This window comes from Tauraco erythrolophus, chromosome 22 (genome assembly GCF_009769465.1).
Source record: "Tauraco erythrolophus isolate bTauEry1 chromosome 22, bTauEry1.pri, whole genome shotgun sequence".
Classification (NCBI taxonomy): domain Eukaryota; kingdom Metazoa; phylum Chordata; class Aves; order Musophagiformes; family Musophagidae; genus Tauraco; species Tauraco erythrolophus.
This window is the reverse complement of record NC_141486.1, coordinates 8,158,280-8,184,944: the sequence shown is the minus strand read 5'-3', so window position 1 is coordinate 8,184,944 and position 26,665 is coordinate 8,158,280. Positions and strand designations below refer to the sequence as shown.

At 44.5% G+C, this 26,665-nt stretch overlaps 2 protein-coding genes across 5 annotated transcripts; one reads left to right on the top strand and one right to left on the bottom strand.

The window, feature by feature from the left end:
- Window positions 1-903: 903 nt before the first annotated feature.
- Window positions 904-21,133, bottom strand: ADAMTS13 (ADAM metallopeptidase with thrombospondin type 1 motif 13). Of its 3 annotated transcripts, none has more exons than XM_086625070.1 (29): window positions 21,059-21,133; window positions 20,679-20,745; window positions 19,558-19,841; window positions 19,217-19,358; window positions 18,702-18,841; window positions 17,827-17,910; window positions 17,617-17,741; window positions 16,734-16,880; window positions 16,267-16,401; window positions 15,563-15,713; window positions 14,794-14,898; window positions 14,169-14,320; window positions 13,987-14,050; window positions 13,312-13,438; window positions 12,940-13,088; window positions 11,480-11,600; window positions 10,684-10,764; window positions 10,231-10,412; window positions 9,653-9,788; window positions 7,703-7,832; window positions 6,864-7,053; window positions 6,042-6,159; window positions 5,559-5,688; window positions 3,964-4,168; window positions 3,152-3,461; window positions 2,628-2,774; window positions 1,972-2,148; window positions 1,450-1,628; window positions 904-1,164 (listed from the first exon to the last, which is right to left on the bottom strand). In XM_086625070.1, the coding sequence occupies exons 1-29, from the start codon at window positions 21,131-21,133 to the stop codon at window positions 1,006-1,008; spliced, it is 4,212 nt and encodes a 1,403-aa protein (XP_086481196.1). In that variant the 3' UTR covers window positions 904-1,005. The 3 variants fall into 3 exon arrangements, with proteins under 3 accessions (XP_086481196.1, XP_086481197.1, XP_086481198.1); XM_086625071.1 differs by having other exon boundaries at window positions 6,042-6,156; XM_086625072.1 differs by lacking the exons at window positions 6,042-6,159; window positions 6,864-7,053; window positions 7,703-7,832.
- A 490-nt stretch (window positions 21,134-21,623) lies between these two features.
- On the top strand, window positions 21,624-26,651 carry REXO4 (RNA exonuclease 4). Of its 2 annotated transcripts, none has more exons than XM_086625174.1 (8): window positions 21,624-21,821; window positions 22,127-22,479; window positions 22,773-22,928; window positions 23,142-23,335; window positions 23,795-23,883; window positions 24,487-24,561; window positions 25,257-25,331; window positions 26,075-26,651. In XM_086625174.1, exons 1-8 carry the CDS (start codon window positions 21,624-21,626, stop codon window positions 26,174-26,176), a joined length of 1,242 nt encoding a protein of 413 aa, XP_086481300.1. In that variant the 3' UTR covers window positions 26,177-26,651. The 2 variants fall into 2 exon arrangements, with proteins under 2 accessions (XP_086481300.1, XP_009990076.2); XM_009991774.2 differs by lacking the exon at window positions 21,624-21,821 and adding an exon at window positions 21,897-22,008.
- Window positions 26,652-26,665: the final 14 nt, after the last annotated feature.

Below are 26,665 nucleotides of genomic sequence, written 5' to 3'. Positions count from 1 at the left end.
AATGTATTTAAATCAAACTTGAGTGAATATTTGTCACTGCTCTAAAATGCCTCTTCCTGCTACAACTTGTACCATGCAACAATCTCTCACTGCGCAGTTCCTGTGAGATGAAGATACAAGCAGATTAGTAGCACAGCTACTGTTCTTATCTGAGTAAGTATGTCTTGGCACCAAACCCATCATTAAGAGACAGCATTCTTTTATTTTCCCATAGAAAAGCAGTACTGGTATCACTGTCAGATATTTAATAGTAGAACCACAGAAGGGGTGGCTGGGCATGGACCTCTGGATGTCATTTAGTCCTCCCACACAAAGCCAACTGTCGCCAGGGCTTGACCAGGTCAGCTGTGCCTTGGTCTAACCAGAAACATTCAATGATGGTGATTCCATCAGCTTTCTGAGTGACGTCTCCTAGTGCTGCACTACCCTCCTGGGCAAAGAAACTCTCTTGCCCTCCTTCACACACATGTCCAGTCTTCTTGTGCTAGCACAGTTCATTCTCATACATATCTTTGCCTTCTTTATAAAATTCCAGAATTTCAATGGGCCTCAGTTTTAAGGGGCATTACACTGCAGGAGAGTGAATGTAACAGCTAAATCATAATCCTAGCTACCTGTGGTACACAGAGGTTTGTAGCAGGACACTAAGCCACTGAGAAATTAAATGATTATTCTAAAAGATCATGAGGTACTACAGAAGCAGGACCCTGCGACTTCAGTGTCCAAGTCACTAACTGCAGACACGTAAACTGCATTAATACCAATCAAGAGAGACAGAAAATCTGCACAAGGACTATTTGCTAAACATTTGGTAGTTATGTGTCTTTTGGATACTTTTATAAACGTTAACTGAGATTCCAAAGGAGTCAGTAGATATTGTTCTTACTCAATAGATGGGGAAGCAGTTCCAAAAAGATGAAACGACTCCTGTGACCTCGAGCAGTGAGCAGGCAGAAGTGACTAACTGGATCACGGCCTTTCTCAGTGAAGTGGCCCTGAAGCCTTTTATTTGGGCTCAATAGCATGATATTCAGCCCAGAAACGGGTTCGGTGATCCTTAATATTTTCATGAAATTCAATTTCAGCTTGGCTTCCTGTTGATTGCCAGAAGAATTGCTGTTTCCCACGGAACACCATCATCTTCATGGTGCTTACATCACGGACCTGTATAAAGAAAGAACAAACCATTGTATCATAGCAGCCTACAAGTGAAGAACCCACAAAATACTGGAGACTTGCCAGTCACTCAGGGGGAAAAGCTGCCCTATACAAAGGTTAGAAGAAACACGGTAGACATCAGTAGTGCTTATTCACATCTACATTTATGTAACAGAGATCAGAGTCTGACTCTCTAGCGTTTGTGACTGAACTTTGCATCTGGGTGGAAATATCTAATGAGAACATGGGTTTGTACCCATCCAAACTATCCCCTTTAGGTTCCTGACTCACCAGGATGTAATTAAAATGTGTTTGGTTGCTCTCATTGCCCAGGTCAACATACAGGGCGCGGATAGCTATGCGATGCAGAGGAGCCACATTGATGAAGGTCCGACACACTACTTCTTGCCTTTGATCAGGCACAGGATTCACTATTTCACCTTGAGGACCAAACAGCTGCTTGTCACAGTCTGAAAGGGGGAAAGAGCAAAAAAGAAAATGATTTAGAGAAGTGTCCAGCATCTCCAGGAAAGAAATCATTTAAATTAAACACAGGCAGAAAAGTTTCTCTAAGGATTTTCATCTGGGAACCTCCAAGTATCAGCAAACACCTGGAGAGAGCTTGCCTCTAAAATGGAGGGGCTGTTCACAAGTAATATTAATTTCAACATTCCCCAAGAAGAGGATTATTAGCTGTTAAAAATGAAGCAAGGTTTCCATAGATTTCCATAGGCAATCATGATCCATGGAACTCTGTGGGCCTTGTCACGGGTGCCTTAACTTAAAGCCATAGCAAAACTTTCAGTACAGTACCTTGGTAATATTTTTTAGTTGCAATTCTGCTGTTGTACTGAAGAATGACCCCGTTTCCTGGCAGCAAAACACGCTGTTTCACAATCAGTGTGTTCGTTCTGGAATTTATCAGTGACAAAAGGAGGTTCCTGCAGCCCGTCCGCCACATCATTCGCCCAGAAAACAGCACTACCTCACCTGGAACGGATAAGCACAGGGACTAGAAACACTTTTACTTTAAGTAAAAGGTCACAACCTATCTTATATAGGTCTGGAATCAAGTAATTCTGCATCTTGTCCCTATCTTATCAAAATCTGCCATGAAAACAGTCCAGTTAACTAATCTAACTGTACTGATTCCAGCAAGAGGATATATTACAGACAGAGTTTATAACAGGACAAAGCAAGCAGCTTCTTTAACCCCATAAACTCTTTTCATCCAATATCTATCAACAAAACAGGTAATAAACCATTCTGTAGGGGTAGGAAAGGCATCATTTTCATTTAGTCCTATCTGGCAAAGACTCGGTGAGACAGAAAAACTTGTAAAATGGTTTCAGAGATGACAAAGGCTCCAAGGCAGCAAGAACCATTCAGGGCACCAAAAGCACGCGGGCAAACGAGGTGCAGATTTCCCAAAAGGGCCAGGCTGGTCCCCAGCACGCCCTGGGCAGTACCTGCACTGCAGTTGAGGGAGCTCTCCAGGACGCTGATTGTTACCTCCTCCCCAAGAGGACGTCCGATGGCCACAGTGCAGTCGCTGCTCTCTACGCCCATCATGTTGATGACCCCAGTGGCATTAAGAAAGAGCTTTCCACACGCACCTGGACAGCAAAGATAGATGAGAAACGCATCCAGAAGGAAGTAGAGCTGCTGAAACACAGTTTCCATTCCTTCGTGGCACAACGAACGGACGAGTGCCAACAGTGTGCTCACCTTCCAGGTAAAGCACAGGAAGAGTCAGCTGCTGCCCCAAGGAGCTCCAACTCAGAAGAGCTTTGGGAAGCCCAGGGAAGGCACTCATTGCTCCTAGCTCAGATAACACGGCAGCTCATGGCATGCCGGAAGGAACAGCACATTGTCCCTCCTAACCAGGAGTTATTCCCTCCCATGCTCCTGTCCCTGTATAGCAGTAGGGTCACCACAACCCAGCTGCACGCAGCAAGCGCTCATCTCTACCTTTTGGTAGTGTCCTCCTCACCTCCACTGGTCTTTGTCTGTTCCCGAGGCACAGCTGGCATGGCAGATGGAGGAAGATCCAGGTCCTTATATCTTGCCTTTTTAGCAGTTGGAGCTGTCGTCAGATGCACGGCTGGTGTCACTGTCTGAGGTTCTGCTCCATGCGACCTGGTCCCCACCGCCTGCTCAGGACAGGGCCCTGCAGAGCAGCCACGTACCACAATGGCCTTGGGGAAGTGCCTGCAGAAGATGGGGTTCACGTGCTTACGGGTTAGCAGGTTGAGGCAGAAATCCTGCCGTGTCTGAATGCCATTCCCACACGAAGTTGAACACTGCAGAAGAAGAAACCCACAGGCCTTTATACATGTGTTTCAGTTGGTGTTTAGAAATAAATATGTTTATTGGCTCAGGCATGATCTAGGGGGCTGATCTTTTGTTCACTGATGCTGTTCTATCACGTGCCCTTTCAGTGCTCTAGTTTCATCAGCTACAAGATAGCCCACCTCCCAGGGGATCTACCAAACTATCTTTGAATTGCAGAACCACTTCCTAAAACATCCAAAAAGATCTGCATTCCAGAAGAAAACATGCCAAGGACCACTTTTAAACTGCGGCCAAAATCTTAGCTAAGAAAGGTGGGAAGCAGCCCCACAGCTACTAAACACAGGGCAGTGGAAAGAATGGAAAACATCTCTAGAAACAGTTTAGAATTTCAGTGGGAAGTAAATACACAAGGCAGAAGCGGTATTTCTCCCCTGCATGCTTTAGGGAAGCGCGTGGCTATAAAACCGCCGCACCAGACACCGAGTGCTGCACCTGAACAGGAGCAAATACCTCTGTCCATTCGCTGAAGCTCCATTCATAAGAGCACGTGCGGATGACGCAGGGAATGGTGGTAAGAGGCTTCTCCGCCACAGGACACAAACGTTCCTCCAGCAAAATCTCCTTGCCTTGGCGAATCTGCACGCAGGCGACCAGCTGAACAGCTAAGCCGAGCCCACAGCTGGAGGAACAGGGGCCAGCTGGGGTTACCTTCCATCTGACAGAGGATATGGAGGAGAAAATTTAAGTTAGTGATGAACCCCCACCCTTCACTGTCTCTTGCTGTAGAAAATGCACTGCAACTCCCTCATCCTTCCCCCTTCTGCTTCTCAGCAGCTTTCTTCACCCTCCACCTCACAAGCTTTGCTGCCTATGATACTTAGAAGGCAGCCTTTGAAACAAGGCTGGAGCAGGTTTGGAGTTGGACCCAAACAGAGGACATTCACATTTTGAAAGAAGCCAACAGACTCAAAACATACATCAAGTCTTACTCTGCATCCATTACAGTCTTCCCCAGGGTGACATACACCGGCTTAACTGCAAAAACAATCTTATCTCCCTCCAAAAGGAACATCACTCTGAACAGTCAGATCAGAAAACAACCCAGGGCGTTTCATCCTAGGAGAGGCATCCTGTAGCACTTAAAAAAAAAAAGCTCAGATGCCAGTGGCTTTCTAGTCCCACAGCAAATCGGGCAGGGGAAGCTCTGCCCCATTTATCAACCCTGAGCCATATCCTAGATCACACCATACATGCTCACGGACAACCGCTCTCCCCCAGTGCATGCTCTTGTGGCTCATGTGGCCATTTGGACCTCAGAGGGCACAGCTCCAAATTACATGGCTCCTATTCCTTTGAGCAAGGCAAACCATCGCACTAGGTGTCTGCCACAATCTCTTCTGCCTTCTCCTTGGTCTCCCTTGCACAGTAGAGGACCTCGTGCATCACACCTCCTCAACAGCTTGCACTGCATGAGCCCATTTCGTAATGCCACCTGGGAACAAGGCAGCCACCAGTGAGTACCACCAGCTGTCACCTGGCTTCACTGGATTTTAAATCCAACCACTCTATGGAAGTACAACTGGAATTCTGTTAATGCACACATACACACCAGCTCATGTTTGAGAGATTGGCAGTCACCCCACTGTGTGCAGTCTGCAATACCATAAATCCTAAGGAAAAGTGCAATCAATTTCGTTCAGTTCTCAGAGCAGCTATTCCAGATTCTTAGAGCATTTAATTCCAGCTACTTTCCTTGATGCTATGTGGAAACTACAGCTGGCAAACGTGTCACCACCTTTTGCAGTGATGGATTTGTTCCTACTTCACCAGGGTAATAAGGGATAAAGAGGTTTTCAGTTTTTCCCTGGACTCAAACTCCAAAGACTTCACTTAGTTCTGCTTAAGAATATATGAGTCCAGGAAAGACTCTCAGTTTGCTCGGTATGGATCAATCCTGCTGTTTTGGCAGCTCGCTGTGCTTTCAAACCAGGGGAAAGGAAGATAACATCCTCAGAGCAGCCTGACCCTTACTCTACCATGTCCCTGGAGACACAGAGGAAGGAAAGACCTCTCAGTGGCTCATTGTCTCCTGGTAACTGCTTTACCTTGGTGGGCAGGGACTGAGATCACAGACTTCCATCCTGCTCTCTGGCTTTGGTACTGGATGACAGTTTTCTTCTTGGGTTTCCTCTTTGGTGTCAAAAGCCACACATACATACTGTAGCTGAGTCCTACCTAGAAAGGGAAGTGATCTTACTGCATGACATGCATGCAAGAGTTGAAAATAAGCCAAGCACTGTCAGTCGCATCTGCACGTACTAAACAAGCCAACTCTGCCCAAGCCCCAGGCACACTTATTGCACTCATCCCCCCCAACTCTGAAGCACAGCAGCAGCCAGCCAGCCCTCTAAACTATTCCCTGTCTGAGCCAGGCCCCCTTGCCTCTTCCAGGCTCAAAAAAATTGTGACCACAGCTACACATGCACTTAGAACTGTAGAGGGGAAAAGACCAGGTGCCTGAGGTTTCTACACACTGAGCTCACACCTACAGCCAAGTAACATTTCCCTGCAGCACTGAAAGATCTCACCTCTACCACAGGAGACGGAACACCCTCCAGCTAGAGGGCTCCAGACATACACGGTGCGATTTTCCAGCTGGATATGCCCAGGTGACTCCGAAGACTGAAGTAAGTGTGTGTCTTTCTCCTCAGAACAGAGCAAAAAGAGCCAGACTGACATTAGCACCTGCTTTCCACACTGGTCCCAATCTAATGAAGCTGGAGGATACCTCCAGATCAATCCTACATCATGTTTGCTGTCACTGAAGAAAGAGGCACATTTAAGCACTTTCTTCATTTTTGCAGAACATATAAGGAATAGTTAAGGACATCCAATGGCCAAGACCTCTCCTAATTCACACTACTTGAAAAGAGATATCTGAGACTGGCGATGTCTAAAGCATTATCTTCCACATCTGTAAAAGTAAACCTGGCAGTGGCTTCCCAGTACAGATTTGGACCAGTGGTCCTGTGCTGAGAAGCCCTCTTCCCTGCTAGCAATCCTCCCTACCATGTCAGAACATCTCTCTTTGCCAGTGAGGTATTTCCTAGTGGACCAGGGGTTATTTCTGTTTCTGATTTTGTTGGACTCTGCAAAGAGAAATGAAGAAGGAACATTGTCAACAGCTGCCCTAAACAAACCACCACTATGAACTGATTAATCCAGCAGCATCAATTAAGAACGATAGAGCTGTCTAAAGTGACAGGATGAACCTTTAACTGGGCAGACATCCTTGATGTAAACCACCCTCCCAGACAGCAGTGGTAAGGAGGTGGCTCCTGACTGGTAGCCTCTTGTGAGTGCAAAGCTCCTAGAAAGACTCCTGAAATAAGCCAAGCCAGTAAACTCACTTTGTCCCAGCCTAAAGGGCAGACGTTAACCACACATGGCACAACGGAGAGGGGTTTTTCTTCTGCTGGACACAAGCTGTCATCCACAACAGTCTCCAATCCATCACGAAGCTGAACACAAGTCAGATTCCGTTGGGCAACTCCAGTTCCACATACAGCAGAGCATTCATCTATCTGAGACATCTTCCACCTAAATGGGAAGTAATTTTATCACCCTGTTTCTCATCTGGATCATACTTACACCACTGATTACAGAAATGAGTCATACAGAGTACTCAGCTTTGCTATTTCAAGAGCCTTGTCTGGGTGTGATTGAGAGGACAACTGCTGAAAATTTAAGTGCTTGCACTGGCAGCTCTCTAGGGCTAAAAACACCTAAAGAGCTGTAGCTCACAGTGTAATAATGTTTTATAAAACACCAAAATGTCTATGAGATCAATGTGAGGGCAGGTTTGGCTCTTGGTCCTCTTTCTAGTCTAATTAACACAAAGGTCTCCTCCAGAGTAAGATCAAATCTTTGTTGGCACAATCTTGGAAAGGATGTGAGCAGATATTTTCTTCTGGCCAAGCCCTCAAAGTATTTTCATTTAGTAGACAACTGTAACATATTGGAAGGACTATCTCTCATTCATTCAGCTGACATCTCAATTACCCCATGAGACCAGGAAAGACAGAATATGGTTTGGGAACCGCTACGCCACTATAATTAGGAAGGTACTTCATACCTCTCTTTTTTTTTTTCACCTTGCACAATGCAAATGAGATGGCAGAGACAAAGTTAGCTGGCAGAGAAAAGACAAGCAAAGCAAGAATTCAGCTGAGCTTCCAGGAACACCAACCTGTACAGGCATGGCTCCATGGCACAGGGCTTGTGCTCTGAAAGGGGCTGTGGGAGCTCCAGACACCACCGATCCTCCGTTATTTCATTCTTTGTCTGGTCAAAGCACACATGATTCACTGGCCGCATCCCTGGGATACAAAAGGAGAAGGAAGGGAAGTTATAAAAAAAGCGGAATGAATCACCTCTATTAAGCTAGGAAGATGCAGTAATTTTGCTTTACTCCAATAATCTGTGTAGGAAAATGGCATAGTTGGGAATACAGACTTTCTATAAACACACAAACCCCTTCTTTCTGATACAACTTTTCCTCAAGAGTTTTAAAGTGACTTTCCAAGACGAACACTCCAGAAGATGAGAAGTTTGATGGATAATCCACAGCCAAAACAGAAAGATTTCTCTAAACTGGCCGTTTGCAAAAAGAAGAATATCAATCATAATTTGGCCTAAATTACTTCTAATGATCTTGATGTCTGACTGATGAGGGACAGGTTGCTGAACATAAGCTCTAGCCATCAGCCACTTTTAAATGACGTTCTACAGAAATAATCATGTAATATCATCACGCAGCAGACAGCACCGTGCCAATGTCCTCAAAGTGATCATCAACATCCAAAACTAGACTAGAAGTACTGGGACAGAAACTGCAGACTTGAAGTGCCTGTGGCATGCTAGAAACAAAATATTCATAAACTACAGCTATAAATAAGAGAATGGTTTAGTACCTGAAAAAAAAAATCACAAAATACCTGATCACTTCACACCCTTCTTTATACCAGCTAGGTTGTGATATTCACATGTACTAAAATACACCATCAGACCAACACATCAAGAAACTTTCTTCAAGGTTTAATCAGTCCAGTAAAGGAACCTATTATAATGGTGGGAGTTTTTAGGAAATATGAGCTGCCTTTGCAATATGCTCCGCAGCTTGAACACCTCAAGTATAACAGATGAATTTTCAATCTTTAAAAGCAAACATCAAGAACCAATCAGCAATGTTATATTTTCACTACTATCTTGTTTTCAAATAACATCTCTTGGTAAGGAGAGCCTGAGCATCACTTTCAGCTCTCAAGATAAAATTTCAGCTCCAATTCTCAACTTCGTTATTTTAAGTCCCAGCTTTCTCATTCTTTTGTTTGTGACTGCATTAGCTGGGAGGCCCTAAAGCATTTTGAGTTCTTTAGTTCAGGGTTTCAGCAATCAGTTCACCTGGGGAATGTGCTGGAGAAAAACTCTCCAGACATAACTAGTCTTACAGATTGACTTCCGTAAGTACTCATTAATGTATTTTCTAAATCCTTGTCATAAAAGTCTTGAGAGGCTTGCCAGTGTCATCTTTATTATCTGGTAAACAAGATGTCAGACTGTCTACCAGAATGATCTGTTGCAATCTGCATTATGATTTCTTCAGGGAGACAGAAAGGATTAGCCACGGCTCAGGAACAGAATTCTAAGAAGGAAGTTTCATAATTAGCTCTGAGGCTATAGTTAGACACTAGATACCACTTTGGTCTCAGACTTTTGATGTTTAGCCAACTTCAAATTACAGCCTTCAATAACTTTGAAAAATCTGAGAAAATTATTTAGTCTTAAACCCAAAAGTTCCATTAAAATCTATTTCAAAATCCTCTTCATGATCAAACATTTTCACTACCATTTTGATGATTCAGCTCATTTGCTGATTTGCTAATTTAAGTCAAAAGCTGTACCCCTCTTTTCTTTGGTTCCATTTATCACTAGCAACTGCAGCTCGCTTTCAACAATTCGCTTCTAAATTCGGTTCAGTTGTTCAGAAAGTTCTAATCAAATATCTACTGCTGATGTCACATTTCTTTCAGTCAGCCCAGGAGAGTCTGTGGAGTAAAGGTCTGCGTGACTACTAGCCAGCCAAATTAGAATTCTGCCCAGATCTCTAAAAACTGGAGAGTGAGTATTGCTGCCTCACCTTCCCCACAGGTCACTGAACACGGTCCCTGCTGAGGAATCCACATATACGTCAGATTCTCTTTGGGGACAAAGTAGCTGAAGGTGATGTCTGGGTTGGTGGCATTGCCATATTCTTTTCCATAACTTCGATAAACCTGGTGAAGGAAAAAGTTGTGGTCAATGCACAAAGCAACTCAGGCTCATTCCTTAGGACGGAGACAAAAGAAGCTAGTTCCCTTTTTCCATTCGATCCTGAGCCTCAACCTATGACTCTCAATTCTTGCCAAATGCAGCCAGAGTACTCACCCTGTGAATTCCGTGCACAGAGCTCTGAAAAAAAAGATGAAGCCGAGCAAAAGGTTTAACTCAGTATGCTTTTCCCCACACAATCATCCCCCAGATTTGCAGAAAGCCTGTAGGCAGCCAACCCTCAACCCTCCCCAAGATCGGCAATACCATCACTCTTAGTGAACATCATCTCCACTGGCCTTGGACACGAAGCCTACTACACCTGGATTCTGCACTGCAGCAGAGCTATACAAACTCAGCCTGGCCAGTTCTGACTGGCCCCTTTCCAACTCTGCTATTTTAATTTACCTGTATTTCAATTTCTTCTTGTGTTGGCCCATCCACATGGACTTCCTCCAGGCTTGGCAGGTTGTCCTTGGTGAGAAACACTCTGTATTTGATCTGGCTGTCCTCCAGAACTGACGGATAGGTGACATTCAGTGAGATTTTTCCATTTCCAGCAATCACATACTCTCCTTTAACCTTCACAGCTAGAGGAGCAAAAGTAGCAGTGAGGTTAAAAGATATGATGTGGTCACCAGGATCCCCTGGTGCTGGCAGCTACAGACCGCCCGTTTGCTAGAAACCACTTTGATGTAAGTCAGGCATCCCAAAGAGCATGGCTTCTACCAGTTCCTCCTGGACAGCATCCCACAAACAAACTGCATCATCAGTATCTTTCCTCTCAAATTCCATTTTTTGCTTATACAAGCTTGTTTTAGCCTTGCCTGTAGTCCCACCTCTCCTTTTCATTCAACTCACCCAAATGCGTGAAGAGTGGTCTCCAGTTGGTGACGTGGACCAAGGTGGTGTTATAAGGCAGGGACAGAAATGTAACATACTCTGGAAGGATGGAAAGGAAGAAGATATGGTCACCTTCCATTACTGTACCTCTGTTAAAAAGGCTGGGGATTAAAGATCAACCTCTCTTCACCTTACTAGCACGCTATCCATTGGAGGACAAGCCTTACAGGCAGCAGCAAAGCTTAATCGCAGACAGGGGTTATATAGCTGATATTGAAAAAAAAAAAAAGGATACAATGGTGATGGCCATCAGGCTAAATTCACACTGACTTTAGCTCTACCAGCTTGGTTTGAACATAGTGATGATGAACACAGCAAACAAAACTGAACTGAATCGTGTCTTGTCCTCATCTTTCTTTTGTTCTTCTTATGTTCTCTGCTAGTATCTACAGGTGATACTGCAAGAGCCTGATCAGTTCCCAAATGGATGTTTAAGACCTCAGGAAGCATCTGACACAGCCCTCAGTTCCCAGTAATTTGCTAGACTTCCCAAATGGCTACATTTCTGGTCCATGTCCAGAGAAGAACTATGACCAAAAAAGTCACTCTGCCTACACAAGAGCTACCTCTCTGCTACAGATGTTAGCTGCCTTCTCTCTTGACTACCCAAACTCCATCGCCATAACCTCCGTAAAATAAAATCAAGCGGAAGCAGAAACAGGAAGTCACATTCAGAAGATTATGAGCACTGCATACAAATATGCAGCATACAAACAGTACCATAACGTTGAACCAGAGGGTGAGGACTACACACCTTTAGCTTTTCCTTCTGTGTAAGATCCACTCACTTTGGTGCAAGTGGTGTTGTCACCCCCACAGACCTTGCAAGAGTCCATGATCTTTCTGGAGTCCATCTGGCCATCACACCCGAACGCCTGAGCAAAGAGAAGAGTCTGTCAAGACTTGTCTATTCTAAGAAGAAAGCGAGCGGATGAAAGCAACATTACCTGAATTCCTGAGACTGCCTTTTTCATTTGCAATTTGAATTTAAGAAGACAATATAGACAAAGATGCATTTGTACCTAGATCCACCACTGTACAGCAGTTTGGAAAGCCTTAGCTGAGAGCACAAGTTTTGTTGTGTGACATATTCTTTCCCATAAAAAGCAGTCCAAAAAGATTTCTCTTACGACCTAAAACGAAGGCTCTGCACCCTCTCTCTTATACAGACTCTTTCTAGAGAGGGAAGGAAAAAAAAAAATAACGCCCAGGAGAACAGTAAACATGAATGTCAGGTTCTAAAGGAATCTTTAGCTCCCCAAACCCACAACCTAGCCCACATTCTTCAGCCTGGCCTTCAGTCCCATGGAGCTCAGGAAAGAGATTCTATCCTCATTCTCATGAACAAGAGTAATTTACACAAAGCTACAGGAGGATCTCAGCAGGCTTAGCAGCAAAACATGTGCAACTGCTGAATTTTTGCTAGAGGCACTGATCCCAGGCTTCGGATGCTGCCATAACATACGTATTTATAACTGTCGCCAACAGAACACCAGAAAACAGAATAGATTAAACCTACACCCTCTGCTGTTCGTTAGGTGAAAATGCATTACGAAACATTGTGAACAAGAACATAATGAGAAAAACATAAAATTTTAAAAGCATATTCTGGAAATGTAAAGAAACAACAGAACACATACAACTGGGTCAGTATTGAGCAGTTACTAAAATGCAGCCAGCGCGGGGGAGTCATATTCAAGTTTATCATGAAAGAATGCCTTTCTCATGTCCAATCCAGAAAAAAATATATATATACTTCAGTTTTGATTAGTGATACTGCAACAATCAATTTGTCAATTTACAATTCCCAGGTTTGATTCCTTATTTTGCCACTGACTCGGTATGTTCAAATCATGTAACTTTTCTCCAACAGAGTCAGCATTTTATAGGGCTATTTATACCAAGCAAACTGAACAGCTAATGATATCTCCTCAAGCAATGCATAAACCAATTCCTTCTTGGATTAGGGATGAATAGCCTTACGTACTTACCGCATAATTAGCAGAATGTCTTATCTAGAGGGCATTGGATGTACAGACAGAACAGTAAATTTGTTGGACTCCATCCAACAACCTAAGAACAAAACTCTCTTCTTTTGAGAAGAGCTCACTCCATTGTTTGGGACACTGTGGTTTTTATCCCTGCTCCTAGTAAACTGACTCCTTTGGTGCAGATTACATGTCAGAAGCTCACCTGGATTCCCCAGTTACTTACTCTGCAACTTCCCATTACACACAGATTGAAAGTCCCGTGGTGTTCCGAGTCATCCTGCTCGCATCTGGTTCCATCTATGAAACTGTCTTCACGGCTTACCATGAAATCGTTTTCAACAGCCCTGCACATGTGCTTGCATAGCAGGTCCCCTGGAGAAGGGGGACAGAAGAAGAAAGGAGTTACTCTTTCAGAAAGGCACGTGGCTGATCGTCAAGCAATGGGAAGAAGTCAAAAGGATGTGACAGAAAGAGTACCCAGGTCTCACTTGAAAACTACAACAATCAGTGAAACCACTTTTTGACTTCAAAGTACAGACAGGTCCATGAGCGCTCCCCTTCACAAAGAAACCACGGTTTCTCAGTCTTTCCTTACCTTTGGCAAAGCCAACAGCAGAAGTCCAGGTATAAAAGGATGGCGCTTCTACAGTGAGGTACAGCGGCTTTAAATTTGTTGCTGCACATTGTTCAGCCATAAAGTCCTGCTGGGTCAGCAAACAGGCCTACATCCCAGAGAGAATTGTATGGGTAATGAAGGGAAGTTACTGAGCACAGAATCCCAAGCAGCATTTTACCCACTAGCTAAAGGCAGAAAGCAGTGGCTGGTAAGTAAAACACCAAAACAACCACAAATAAAGAAAAACACTCTAAAGGAAGGCTGTGGGATATGCAGAAAATTGTGTTTGGAAGCTGATATCTTTGCTATTTGTACAAAATAAATGGATAAGGAAAACAGGAACAATATAAGAATGTCCCTCTCAAGAAAACTGTCATTAAGCGAGTCACTATTTTCTCAGTGTCCGTCCAGCTATGAAGCCATAGAGAAAATGCTTCATTACAAGTGAACGATGCTATTAAATAATACTGCTGTCTTCAGACACAGTGGAATAAATATTTCCCCTGTTGTCAGACAGATGGAGGCTGTATGCCAGATCTTTAGTCCTCCTTCCCAGAGCAGACAGCTCTGAATTACAGTCCCAAACCATACAGCTCTCAAACGGTTAAACGGTGTTAAGAAAAAAAGCTCAGGAGATGTGATGAGCTCCATTACCTGAGTATTGCACATCTCCACTTGGATGCTGGTGCCATGACATTCCTGCCCCCCAAAAGCAGGCCTGGAAATGATAGGAAAAGTACTCTCAAGAGGGGCAGGTTTGTCCCAAGCAAAGAAAAGGACTCAGACCTGATGGCCCCGAATCAGTCAAGAGGCATTGTGAACTCCCCACCTCTTACCTGGGGTTGTTACAGAACCGCTGCCTTATCACAACTCCACCTCCACAGCTGCGGGAGCAGGAGGAAAAGGGGCTCCAGCCAGACCACTGCCCATGGACTACAGCCATGGGGTTCAGTTCTTCCAGGGAGCTGCACTGTCCCTTGGAGCACCACTAAAGACCAAGAACACACAAAATTGGCAGCAGCACCACCACAGTGAACTCAGCAGGGCTTGGATCTACCAGGGTGGCACAAGTCCCCATCTTTTGGCACACCAGACTGGAACAGAGAATCCCAAGGTGAACAAGGCACCTTCTCACAAGAGGCTAAAAGAGTCTCATTCCTAATTATAGTCTAACATGAGGTTGGGGTTAAAACAAATAGCTGACAGGTCATTTCAAGCAGAAAACAAAGCCTTGGAGGAGAGCTCAGATGCCAGGCTATAGACCTGCAAAACAACTCCAGAGATACACGCAAGGTGGAAACACCAAGATCAGCCGGTACCAGTTGGTGACTGGTCTGGCCTTCGCTCTCTGGCCAAGGGGCAGGTGCCATGTACCTTCCAGCTACCAACAATGCCTTGCTATCTAATGAGCCCCATAGCACCCACAGCCACTTCTGATCATCAGATCAGCACCCTCCTTACCTTATTGATTCCACACTCAGTACCATCCAAGAGGGGTACATGCAGCCGAGTACAGCTGGATTTGTCTCCTGGTTGTACATGGCATGAGAGAACTTCACATATGTCCTGGTGTGACAAGAAAATCAAGGAGCTCAGGGAGTCACTTAGGATCACCAACACAGCAGTCTCATATAAGTGGTGCATGTCCCACATGTCTGGCTTCCCCACAGGTGCCCAACAATGTAAGCAAGTCCCTTCATTTCTCCTGCTACTGGGCAAAAGTTGTGGCCATGTCACAAGACCAGCAGTGCCAGCTGTAATGTCAGGGGATAATCAACTGATACAATAAAGTTGCATTCACCTTAATGCTGCCTCGTTAACAAAATATGTCCAGATGGCAGCTATTAGCCATGCTACATTTCTCAGCCATGTGGACTTGTGCCATGGCAGGGAAACCAAAGGGATCCAATGAACAAGAGCTCCCCAAGACAGGACTCAAGACTCACCCAAGCAGGCATTCCCAGCACTAGCACCACCAGGCCCTTGTTTGGACAGAAGGCTCTGGGTACTGTGCAAACCTTAAAGGAGAATTATGTGGAAGGAGGAGGTGATGGAGAGAAGGGAAGCATTTTAAAAGCCTTTGAAGGTTTGTTCTTTGCCAAGAAATCTGTGGCAGGAAAGTACCTTCCATTCCTTTATAAGAAAAACGTCCCCAGTTCCCTTTTCCTGAATCTTGGTTCCAGAACATTTCCCTGCTGCCCCTAGCAAGACAGGCAAACTTTCTACCTACAACATTGCTGTCAGCAAAGGTGCATGCTGTGGCAACACTCCCAAAGGCTATTTTACATTGCTCATCTGCTCCATAGTACAAGCCAGGCTTCCATCCAGGGATGCTGCCGTCCATGTCCGGCAGGTCATTTAAGCAGTTTGTTTGGCCTGTGCTGATAGAAACATAAGAAATATCACTTTCCCAGCTGTGGGCAGTAAGGACAACGACATGTTTGCAAACTTGTGCTGAGTTTCATTCTGGGAGTTGGCTGTTGCTTTCTCAGACAACACATGCTTACTGTGGGCTGTGATGGATTTAGTTGCAGCAGCTGCCTGGAGATAGTCACAGTTCCCTGCTGCTGAAGTTATAACAGAAACCCATTCCTGCTCCTCACCCAGCCAGCTCACAGCCCACAATGCTTGTTTAAACCTTGATGCTCTGACATTTTAAATAAAATTTCCAGGCTGAGCTAGTGTCTGAGAAGTACGACACAGCCCAGGCATGTTAGTCACTAACCAAAGCAATTTCCAGCTACTTGAAGCAAAAACTGGGTTTGACCTCAGCAACAGACACAAGTGCTAAGAAATAAACAAACTCCAAGCTTTTCACAGTTCCTCGTTTTCCAAGAATTTTATTTTATTCCTTGTCTTTCCCTGCTCTCTCCTAGGCTCCCAGCACAGGGAACCATTCCCACATGGGCACACAGATCTCGACCATTCCCTTACCTGATGAAGGCCAGGAACGCTTCTCGGCTGCACTGCGACCAGGCGAGGTCGATGCTGTTGTGGTTTCCTGCTGAACCCATGATGTAACCGCTACTGCTACACTGATTCCCCTCACCATCGTGGGGAATTCCAAGACTGTAACAGAAGAAGAACAGTGCCCCGAGGAGAACAAACCCAGAGGCTGGCTTTCCTTGGAGCCTCTCTTCTCTAAGCAAGGACTGAGCTCCCTCTGCAGCCTTTCCTTCTACTGTTGTCACAAAGATTTTCTCTCCTCTGCAGCTTCTAATTGTCACAGAGCATGCAGGAATACAAGAAATGCAAGGAATTCTCTCCTAAAGTTTTGAATAATCTATAGGAAACCCCCTGTTATGCCAAGAGATTCTTTTTCTTCTTCCGAATCATTTAAACTGGAGAATGTTTTTACCAGAATAAAACACACTGGGCTGCTCAGGGGCTTTCCTACTGACCTGTGCCCAATTTCATGGGCTATAGTGACTCCGAGGTCAAAGCCAGTGTCCTGGGTAATAACACAGCTCCAGAAGGAGGAGCAGACTCCACCTAACTGAGTCACTCCACGTAGCTCCTTGTTCCCATCAGGTAACTCCAAGTCAAACCTAAAGTAACATAAAGATACAGAGGAAAGAGTAATGAACCATTGCAGCTAATAAAGTCAGGTCTAGAAATTCAACTGAATTTATTGGCACCTTGCCAGTCTCATGGTTTAACCTAAGATGGTAGCAGCAGGGTTCCAAGAACACCCACTGTTCAAAACTCGTGGTGACTCTACATTAAAAAAATCCCCATGACCCCAGACAAGCAGAACAGAATAAGACGACCTAATCCTATATGCAAAAGACAGAGCAGTGTCATCACCTCTTTGAAGAAAGATCACCAAAACAAAGCCATTACACTCAAAAAGTTTGCCTTTGACAAATTTAGCCAAGGCAATTTAGAGCAAGGAGCCTGAAAGTCAGACAAAATGTCTGAGTCAGAGTAGCACTAGAAATCTTCCATAGAAAACTCCAGTGGGTTTTCGCTTCCAGTTACTGTTCGACTTTTCTGTCCACAAAAAGCTGCAGTGGGTTTGGCCGTGCTGCTCTGAAAGCACACAATGTCTGGTCAGGTCTGGCTAGTCAGCGCTTGGGGATTACTCCAGTTCCTTCAGAAAGTGAAGGAACAGCACCTCTGACTAACTGCATTACACTAAGGGCAGGAGAATCAACCCATTTCTAAAGTCTCTGTGATGCCCAACTCGTGGAAGACCCAGTGCAAACCATTGTCACTGCACTAACAGCTGGACACCATCAGCCCTGTCTCCAGTCCCCTCCCAGGGCAGGGGAGCTTCAGTACCTGGTGACATAGAGGACAATGTCAGCATGTTGGGGGTCAGAGTCGTTCTGGGGGTTGACCTTCTTGCTCCACTCACAAACGCTGATCAGTGAGGAGGTGATATTTGTTGTGATGTTCACCTCTGCCTGGAGCAAAGGCACCAGTTTGCAGATTTCATACAGCTTTCAGCAACCCCTTGGACAACACATGAACATAGTGCTCCCTGCTTACCTCTGGTTCTCTCAGAACAAGCATTTGCATAAGATGAACCCTGAAATGAGCACCCAGTGAAGCATCTCTCAGCAGCTCTGCCCCCTTTTAAGAGACAGAAAGGATTCAATAAAGAAGGTACCTTGGTAACTCCCATGATTCCCACTACCTGTTCCCAATAAGAGGGCTGCATTCATTACAAAGGTAACACACCTGGTAACCATAACGGGCAACTATAAAATCACCAGGAATACAAGGTTAAAGTATGCACTACAAATGTTAAATAAATCTGTCAACAGATGAGAACCGTTGTTAGACTTGTCGGATATTCTGAAGCAGAAAGAAAAATCTGCACGGAAAACAGTTTAATAGGGTAGAAGAGTGAATACTAAAGACTTTTTTGCAATATATGCACATGGAAAATGCATAAACAAATCCTTAATAATAGTAAAGGGAGGCATTTAGAGAAATCTTGTAAAAGAAAAAAAAACGTTGAAATGTAAGATTAATTCAGTAGATCTTGTTCAGTCTCACTGAAAGCAACAGAAACCGGATCAAGGCTCTGGTGATAAAACTCTTGCTACCGTATCTGACACACAACAGTATTAGTAACAAAATAGAGATCTGCATTTTCTACACGGGCTTTAAGACTACAACCCCAAAGCTTCTAAAATCTACTTTTGCTCGTGCAGCACCTTGTACAAGGGAAAGCTTGCCATGCAGTGCCAAGAGAAGCAGAGAGGAATGTCCTGCACGTAAGCAGTGCTCTGTACTAGGAGCAGGTGACCATGAACACCTCTGAAAGTGCATTCGCAGAGGTCCATCTGCCTATGACACAGCCTGTGACACTTTGAGCTCCCACACTGGAACAGCAATCCAAACAGAAAGCTACTCACAATGTTCAGGTTGGCAAGAATATATCGCTCCGTGTCCTCTTTGTGGTACAAGTAAACATCTGGACCTGCTACGACCATCAGCTCCAGATGTTTGACAGCTCCCTCAGCCCTCTTCCGCAGGCGGAAAGGAAACCGCCCTGCTGAACAGCACAAAGGGACACAAAGAGTTTAAAATGCAAGACAACAGAAAAAGTCCTGCAGATCCACTCCCTTTTCCTGAAAAACTAGAATAACCCAGCCAGAAGACCACTCATCCAGTTGCCTACTCAGGTTTCCCACTTCTGTTTGTTTCTTTCACTCACCAGCATCCTTTATAACACACTTCTGCTATCAAAATAACAAATACCTACATGAAAACACACTAGTTACACCTCAGTGAGGTGAGAAACATCTATCAAGTATACTCATGTATTTGTAGATACAGACTTTTCCTCTGAACTCATGTAGGCAACCCCACTACCAGGAGACAGCTTTTCCAAGCAGAACAAGCAGGGATTCCTCTCCGTGTATGTTACCTCTTGCTGTCTTTTCCCCTCTTGCGGCACTTCTGAAGAGAATGTGAGGTCTGGAGAAGCCGAGGTTCTTCAGCAGAGCCACATCTTTGCTTCTGACAGGCCTGATATGAATCTTTTCCTCATCTGCAATGACGACTCCTTGCTGAAGGAGATGAAATTCCATCTCTGAGTTATTCCGAAGACATCTGCTATCAGTGAAGAACTGTGTGCCACATCCTTCCTGTTTCTCCTTTGTAACGCTCAGATTTATTAAATGGATGGTTCACACATGTTTGCTGCACCAAGCTGCAAACCTACAAAGGTTGTAAACGCTTGTAAGAGTAAGTTCAGTGCATACTCACCAGCTGCCCTTCACAGTACGTGACTCTACACTTGGCCCCGGGAGGTTGCAGTGGATTTCCACCCGCAAAGCAGTTGCCTGAGAATAGCTTCAGTAAGCTAAAGGAAGAGTTCACCACTTGACTGCTCACAAAGGAAGAGGAAAGAAGGGCATGGTCCTCTAGAAATTCAAAGGCATAGAGTTCTCCCCAGGCCTCAACGGAGCAATGCTGAATCCGACAGGATATCACCCCCATTTGTTCTTCTTTACAAGGGCAAGTTGGCTCAGCAAAAACAAACTCAGGTACTGAAAGAAATGAAACAAGACCAGAACAAGGGGAACAGCGATGAGAAATGATGATACACAGAAAACAAAGGCAATGATCTATCTCTCTAGGAAAAAATACTCTCCAAATGACAACTGTGATCTTTTGGGGTCATCGTGTCAATAGTCAAAGAACTTCTATGCTTTCATGTATTCCAAAGTGAGGATAATCTGATTGGGAACAGACAACAGCTCTGAAACTGGCTCCTGATTTATCTGCGCTTTTGCTCTCTCAATAAGGAGAACAGCTCCTGTAACAAAGGCTGAGACAGTTTTACTTCCTCAGATATTAAGGATTACTGAGTGAGAATTATCATAATCCAGGCAGGGACACTGAGATGAGCACTAGGTGAACTCACAAGCTGACAACAGCCTTGCTTCAAGGATTTCAGAATTTAAAGTGTATCTTTATTCTGAACTACCATCAATCCAGACCCAGAATACCAGTCTCTCCACATGTTTATTTCAAAAAAATTATCAAGTGCATTTAAAGCTATTCTTAGTCTAAAGCTTCCCACTCAGAAGACCTGAATCTGTTAATCTCATAGCAAAATATCAATACAGAGAATGAGGGCTGCAGGAGAAACGTGCAAAAAGATTTCCCATATCTCCTTCAGCAGACATTAAATACTGACCCAGTTTTCCAATCGCTTTCACACTGAAACATGGATTGCCTTACTGAGTAACATGACTCAGAAATGCTAAATGCTTGTCAGATCAGAGCTCATTAACAGGTGTTCTTAGCATGATCAAATGTACAGGATTAGATATAAACTGACAGACGTGTTCCAAAATCTCGAAGGAAGGAGCCTTGCATACCATCAGACACTGAGCTGGTTCCAAAATAAGAGAAAACATCTTCCGCATCCAAAGCGTCCAGAAACTTCTGCAAGAAGAAGAAGAATAGCTTTACATTTTTTTAAGAAAAACAAATGGATACAAGACTATCACCTAACCTGGAAGGAACGCCAGCGAACAACTCAACAAGTACCGATGCCAAGTTCCCATGGCTCTAATTTGCACTAAGCATGGGCTGCACAACAGCCACCCAGAGGAAACAGCTTTATCTTCTTGATTAGTGAGGTTTGATGGATTTTGGCTTAGAACGCGTTGTGTTGTCTCTCTTTTTTTTTTCCCCCTTTTTTCCTAGAAACAAAAAAGGCTTCCTGGAAACTGTATTTTCTGGAGGTTGAACTCACCTCTTGCAAAGCCGACGGCCAGCAGATCCCCAAGGGGAGCATCACGAGCGCCCGGATCGCCAAGCTGACGGTCATGCTGGCCGAGTTGCAAACCGGCCCGGGGGCGAGGAGGGGGGTGTTGGGCCGGGGGCGTCACGTGGAGCGGAAGGGAGAGCGCAGGGTTTAAACAAACGGGAGCCGGGCGGCTTTGCCGGGACAGCTGGAGGGGGGTTTGCGCAATGTTTGCAACTTCCCTGCAGCCAAAGAGCGGGCGGTAACGAGCGTGGGGCCGCTCGGAGCCGCCGAACGCATTCGGGGGGGGGAGGGACTCTGTGCTGCTCAGCCTGTGCCCCCGCGGGCCCCCCGCCTCCCGGGTGAGCCCACCGCGGCTACCGGACCGCCCCACCGCGGCTGCCGGGCGCACGGGGCAGGCCCCGCCGCCCGGAACCGAAGCGCTGCTGCCGCGTTCCCCGCCGGGCCGGTGCGTCGCCGCGCGGTCCCGGCGTGGCGCGGAGCGGGAGCCCCGGCCCGGTTGGGACTCGCTTCCCGCCTGCCCCGGCGTCCCAGGGGAGCGCGGACGGGCCGCATGGCGGGGCAGAGCCCCGCGCAGCCCGAGGCGGCGGGGCCGAGCGGCGCGGCCCGCAGGAAGGGCAGGAGGAGGAGGAGGAAGGTGCGGCGCGGCCGCGGGGAAGCGGTGACGGTGGCGAAGGGCCCCGACGTGGCGGCGGCGGTTCCCCCCCGCAGCCCCCGGGAGTTCTCCTCCAACTGGAAGGCGCTGCAGGAGGTGAGCGGAGCCGGCGGGATGCGCCCGGGGGAGCCGGAGCCATCCCCGGGGGGCTGGGCTGGGGCCGCGCTGCCATTCTGGGAGTGCAGCCTCACCTCGTAGGTAGTAATTACGAAAATTAATAATAATAATCTTGGCGTCCATGAATGAAGAGCTGCAGGCAGGGATCCGGGACATCCCGCTGCAGGTAATTCCCCTAAAGCCGGCTAGAGAGTGCAGGAGCCCTCGGGAATGATGGCAGGGTCACAAATGGAGGGATATGATCCTTTTTTCTTTTCTGTTCTCTTTTTTTTTTATCATTTTAGTTACTGAAACAAAAGGCAAATAGCTCCAACGAGGCCCTCTCTGCGTGTCAAACAAACAACAAAAAGAAGCCTTCACTGAAAGCGGGAAACAGCCAAGAAGTCCCCACGGTTAACGGGAATGCGGTAAAGGCCAAATCCATAAATAAAGTGGACAATGGTTCTGCTAAAGACAGTCCTCCTTTGGCTAAGCTAAAATCCAAGAGGGTCGTGACAGATAAGAATTTAAATGGCACCAAAAGCGATGGAAAAGGCTGCAAAGAAAAAAAGAAAAATGGCAATATTTTAAAGGAGAAAGGTGATATAAAACATAAGAGGAGGAAAGCTGAAGAACACGTGGAGCAGCAACCCAAAGAGTGAGTACTTCAGGCGTCATACACGTATGTGTATTTATTTGGGAGGTGTACATAAGGAGCATAGAGAAGTATATTCCAAACAGCTGCACTCTTCCCAACTAAATTTTGGGAGAAATAAGACACATGCTGCCCCCACTCCTCAGGCAGAGCAACATACCTGCATAGGTGACAGAACTAGGCTAATTTTCACACAGCTAATTTATTGATTTAAAGGATAAATATTCTTTTCCTACACTATAAAGATGCAAGACCACTTTAAGACTGTTAAATATAATTATATTTGTACTTACCAGGGCCGAAATCTGGTTTGATGACGTCGATCCAAAAGATATTGAAGCAGCAATAGGACCTGAAGCAGCAAAAATTGCTAGAAGAAATCTGGGACTTGAAACAGGCCAACACAAACAGTCTGTGGAACAGGTGCTGGTTAAAGAAAAGGGTTTTGAAGGGTGAGTGGCATTCCAGCAGGAAGGATGGCAGCAGAGGCATGGAGATTATCTCCTAATAACTGTGATTTGCAGGTGCACAGTGTAAGCTGACATCTCCAAGTCTGTGACAGACAAACTGCTGTTTTCCTCGTTCATATCAATGCATGAACCTTGTGAACCCTGCTGTGCAGTCCCTGTAACAGAGGTGTCACTGAGCTGTCCTGTGTCTTTTAGGCTGACCCGAGCTGTAGCCATGGACTGTGAGATGGTGGGAGTGGGACCCAAAGGTGAAGACAGTATTGTGGCTCGTGTGTCCATCGTGAACCAATTTGGAAAGTGCATTTATGACAAGTATGTCAAGCCTACAGAGGAGGTGACCGATTACAGAACAGCTGTTAGTGGCATACGCCCTGAGAATGTAAAAACAGGTAGGAGGTTGTTTTTTTCCCCCCAAAAAAATGTTCTCTAAGGAGGGAGAATTTAACAGGCTATCACAGAATCATCATTCGCTGAGCTTTGATACATTTTAGACCTATTTCAGGAAATGGAAAACAAAATGTAGTCTGAATGCTACGAAAAATTGTGGGAAGAAATACTTTGTACAGAATGGTCACTAATGCCCTAGAAGAAGTTAACTTGTGGATTATGGTATAGGAATAGTAGGAAGTTTATTTCCTTTTAATGCTACGCTCTCTATGGAATTCTCTGTGCTTTTGCAACAAGCAGAGAATTTAGTGTACTGTACAAATTTGTGTAACTACAATCCCAAGAATACAATTAATTCAAAAAATTACAATTACCTTCACAAAAAAGATGCAGTGTTTTAACTGTAGTTTGCTTAGTTGCCTTGTGCATCTAGCAAAGTTTTCATTGTTTGGTATTTTTAGGTGAAGATTTTAAAACAGTTCAGAAGGAGGTTGCTGACATCTTGAATGGAAGGATTTTAGTTGGACACGCTTTACGCAATGATCTAAAGGTACATGGCTGCAGATTTGTTATTTTGAAGACAAGGCTCCAAAAATATAAGATTGATTAAATTTCTAATACATCTTTATGGATCAGATGAACACACTTAAACTCCTAGAAACCTCAGCTTTATCACTGTTATCTCAGTTTCTGGTTGTTTCATGCTGTACCAAGTATAGCCCTAGTCACTTGCCCGCTAAAGTTCTTCAGTGTCCAAACTCTGTTGCTAATAGCACTGATCTGCTTCCTAAAGAGCCAGGAAAGAAACAGAATGATGAAAAAACTGTTTGCATGCTCTGCTTAGCACCCAAAGCTCAGTAGCCTGGTCATCATTAGCAGAGACAGGTATCTTATGTCATGCTGTACCAGCACTGCAGATCATGCCTCTAGATTCAGTTCTGTTTCTCATGCTAAGTAGAACTATGGTTCTTGAATCCATCCAGTGCCTGGATGATCTTGGTCTTGTCCATTCATGGTTTTGAACTCTCTCTTACAACGAGAGATAGTTCAAACAATGGAAGGAAATGGAAGGAAAGAGCAGGAAACTATACATTCAGCTGTATAAATCTTCATGCAACAGTATGCTTTGGACTGGAAATATAATTTCTTCTAGGTCCTATTTCTTGATCATCCTCAGAAGAAGATACGTGACACGCAAAGATACAAGCCTTTCAGACAGAGAGTCAAGGTAAGGAACTGATGGGAAGGTGCACCTCAATTAACTGACTCTCGAGCTGCTAGCTCACTCTTACACTTTCCTCTAACTGACCCCGTTCCTTCTTTCCTACCTGAAACAGGGATGCCTGCTTTTTGTCATTTGAAAATCCTAGTCTGGTTGAATGCTTAGTTAGTGTTTTAAATATATCAATAAGTTACTTAGTTCAGTACAAACATTACCAGTAATACCTGTGCACAAAATTCAGTGGCTCTCCCATTCTTTAGCACTTGCATGGTCTTCATAATGCTTTTCTAGATAGCAAAATAAGATGGTAGAGTTCTACTTAGAGTAAGGCTTACGCGATCTTCCTAATGGTAGCATTTCCATAAGGATATAAAAAAAAAAATAGATGGCTTCAAGTTTCTGCTTAGATTGCAGGAGTAAAGGTTCAGATTATAGGGAGGTATTTTAAGTTTCATAACTATATACTCAGGTTTTCTTTTTCACAAGAAAGCACCCCAAACATCAATCTCAGGGTTATACATGTAAAATCCTCTCAGCAGTGCATGCATAAATTTCATAATTGATTAATTCTTGCCAGTTCACCAGCAGAAGTTGAGATGTGCTATACTTTGAGGAATACACTTAAACTAGTATTTTTATATGTATACACACATATATTTTTCAAGTACTGCAAGGCAGCATGATTCTCTTTCTATTTCTAGAACCCACGGCCATCATTGAAACTGCTCTGTGAGAGACTGCTAAATGTTCAAGTGCAGACATCAGAGCACTGTTCGGTATGTATCTCATCAGAACATACATTTTTGGGTAGATCAACAAGGTACTACACATTAGCTCTAGGATCTAGGTTCAGTCCAGAATGCTGTGGCTTCGTTCTAGCCTCTCAGTGAAAGTTAGCAAGCTCTGCTTGGACACCAGCATGCAGCAAGATTGCCATCTAAGCTCGCTTACTGTTATGTCTCATACCACTTGGATTATTTCCTTATATTAATAAACTTCTTTTGCAAGAGTCAACTTAATTTTGTTTAAATATTAATTCTTGTTATTTTAAAGATCCTCAGGGGAAAAAAGTAATTTTCAGGTATCAACTGCTTACCTTAAAAGCAACATTCTGCTCCATTGCACTATGGCTGGTTGGATGAAATAATGTGAGAGCCTACTACTCAAACTGAGCAGTTAGTTCCTTTCTTTCAGTGGACAGGAGGATATAATAGAGGAGTGAACTGAAAACAGCAAGTTGTGAGGGTATCTCCAAGATACTGTATCAAGAGTATTTTTTCATTATGGCTTTCCAAGCCACGATGAGTAAGAAGTGCATAGCTTTGATGGTGGGTCATGCATTCCGAATACATATTCATCCCCTTCCACTAGTCACAGAACCTCAATCTAGAAAGAAATTATGAAACATTGCTTGAAAAGATGTATTAAAACAATGGAAGATTTAGCTGCTTATTAACAATAATGTTCTTAAACCACGTCAGCTATGTTTCAGTAAGCCTCCTGTTCTGTTCTCTTTTAGATTCAGGATGCACAAGCAGCTATGAGACTCTACACCTTAGAGAAAAAGAAATGGGAAGCTGCTGTTAAGAACAAATCTAACAAGAAAAATTGTAAAACTTGAATGGTGTTCATCTGCAGTGTTTGCTGGTTTCATGTCACATCCCAGGGCAAATTTAGAAGTAACTCAGAACTAACAGTAGCTACTTCATAAAATCAAGAGAATACTTCCTAACCTGGTACATGAGTGCTGCCATACCAGAATATTTCTAGTATCCCCCTTTCTGGACCATACCTATGCCTAATGCATAAACAATACTTGTAACAAGTATTTGTGAAGTACTTCATCAGTTCAATTTCTGCAAAGGAAATATACACTGAATAAGTTAAAGTGTAGATGAAGGAAGAAACTGTCATTGCTTTGCTGAAACTCCCAAGACTAAAAGCTTTATTTGAAATATTTTAAAGTCTACAAAGTAAGGTGAATGCTTAATTATTGCTGTTAGTCTCACAGTTGTGGTACCTAAAGCAACAGAATATATAACCATTTATATATTCTTAGTGGCCCAATATTAATCTTTCTGGTGAGAAAAGTGTTCTAAAATATTTTTGG

Bases quoted from the DNA above. Each gene is read 5' to 3' on its own strand.
- ADAMTS13 (XM_086625070.1), bottom strand. From the start codon at position 21,133: ATGACCGTCAGCTTGGCGATCCGGGCGCTCGTGATGCTCCCCTTGGGG. The intron at 9,789-10,230 runs GTAAATTAAAAT...TTCCTTCACCAG, and splicing joins AAGAAGAAATTGAAATACAG to GTTTATCGAAGTTATGGAAA. The intron at 5,689-6,041 runs GTGAGATCTTTC...TTCCCTTTCTAG, and splicing joins TTCCGTCTCCTGTGGTAGAG to GTAGGACTCAGCTACAGTAT.
- REXO4 (XM_086625174.1), top strand. From the start codon at position 21,624: ATGGCGGGGCAGAGCCCCGCGCAGCCCGAGGCGGCGGGGCCGAGCGGC. The intron at 21,822-22,126 runs GTGAGCGGAGCC...TTATCATTTTAG, and splicing joins ACTGGAAGGCGCTGCAGGAG to TTACTGAAACAAAAGGCAAA. The intron at 25,332-26,074 runs GTATGTATCTCA...GTTCTCTTTTAG, and splicing joins AGACATCAGAGCACTGTTCG to ATTCAGGATGCACAAGCAGC.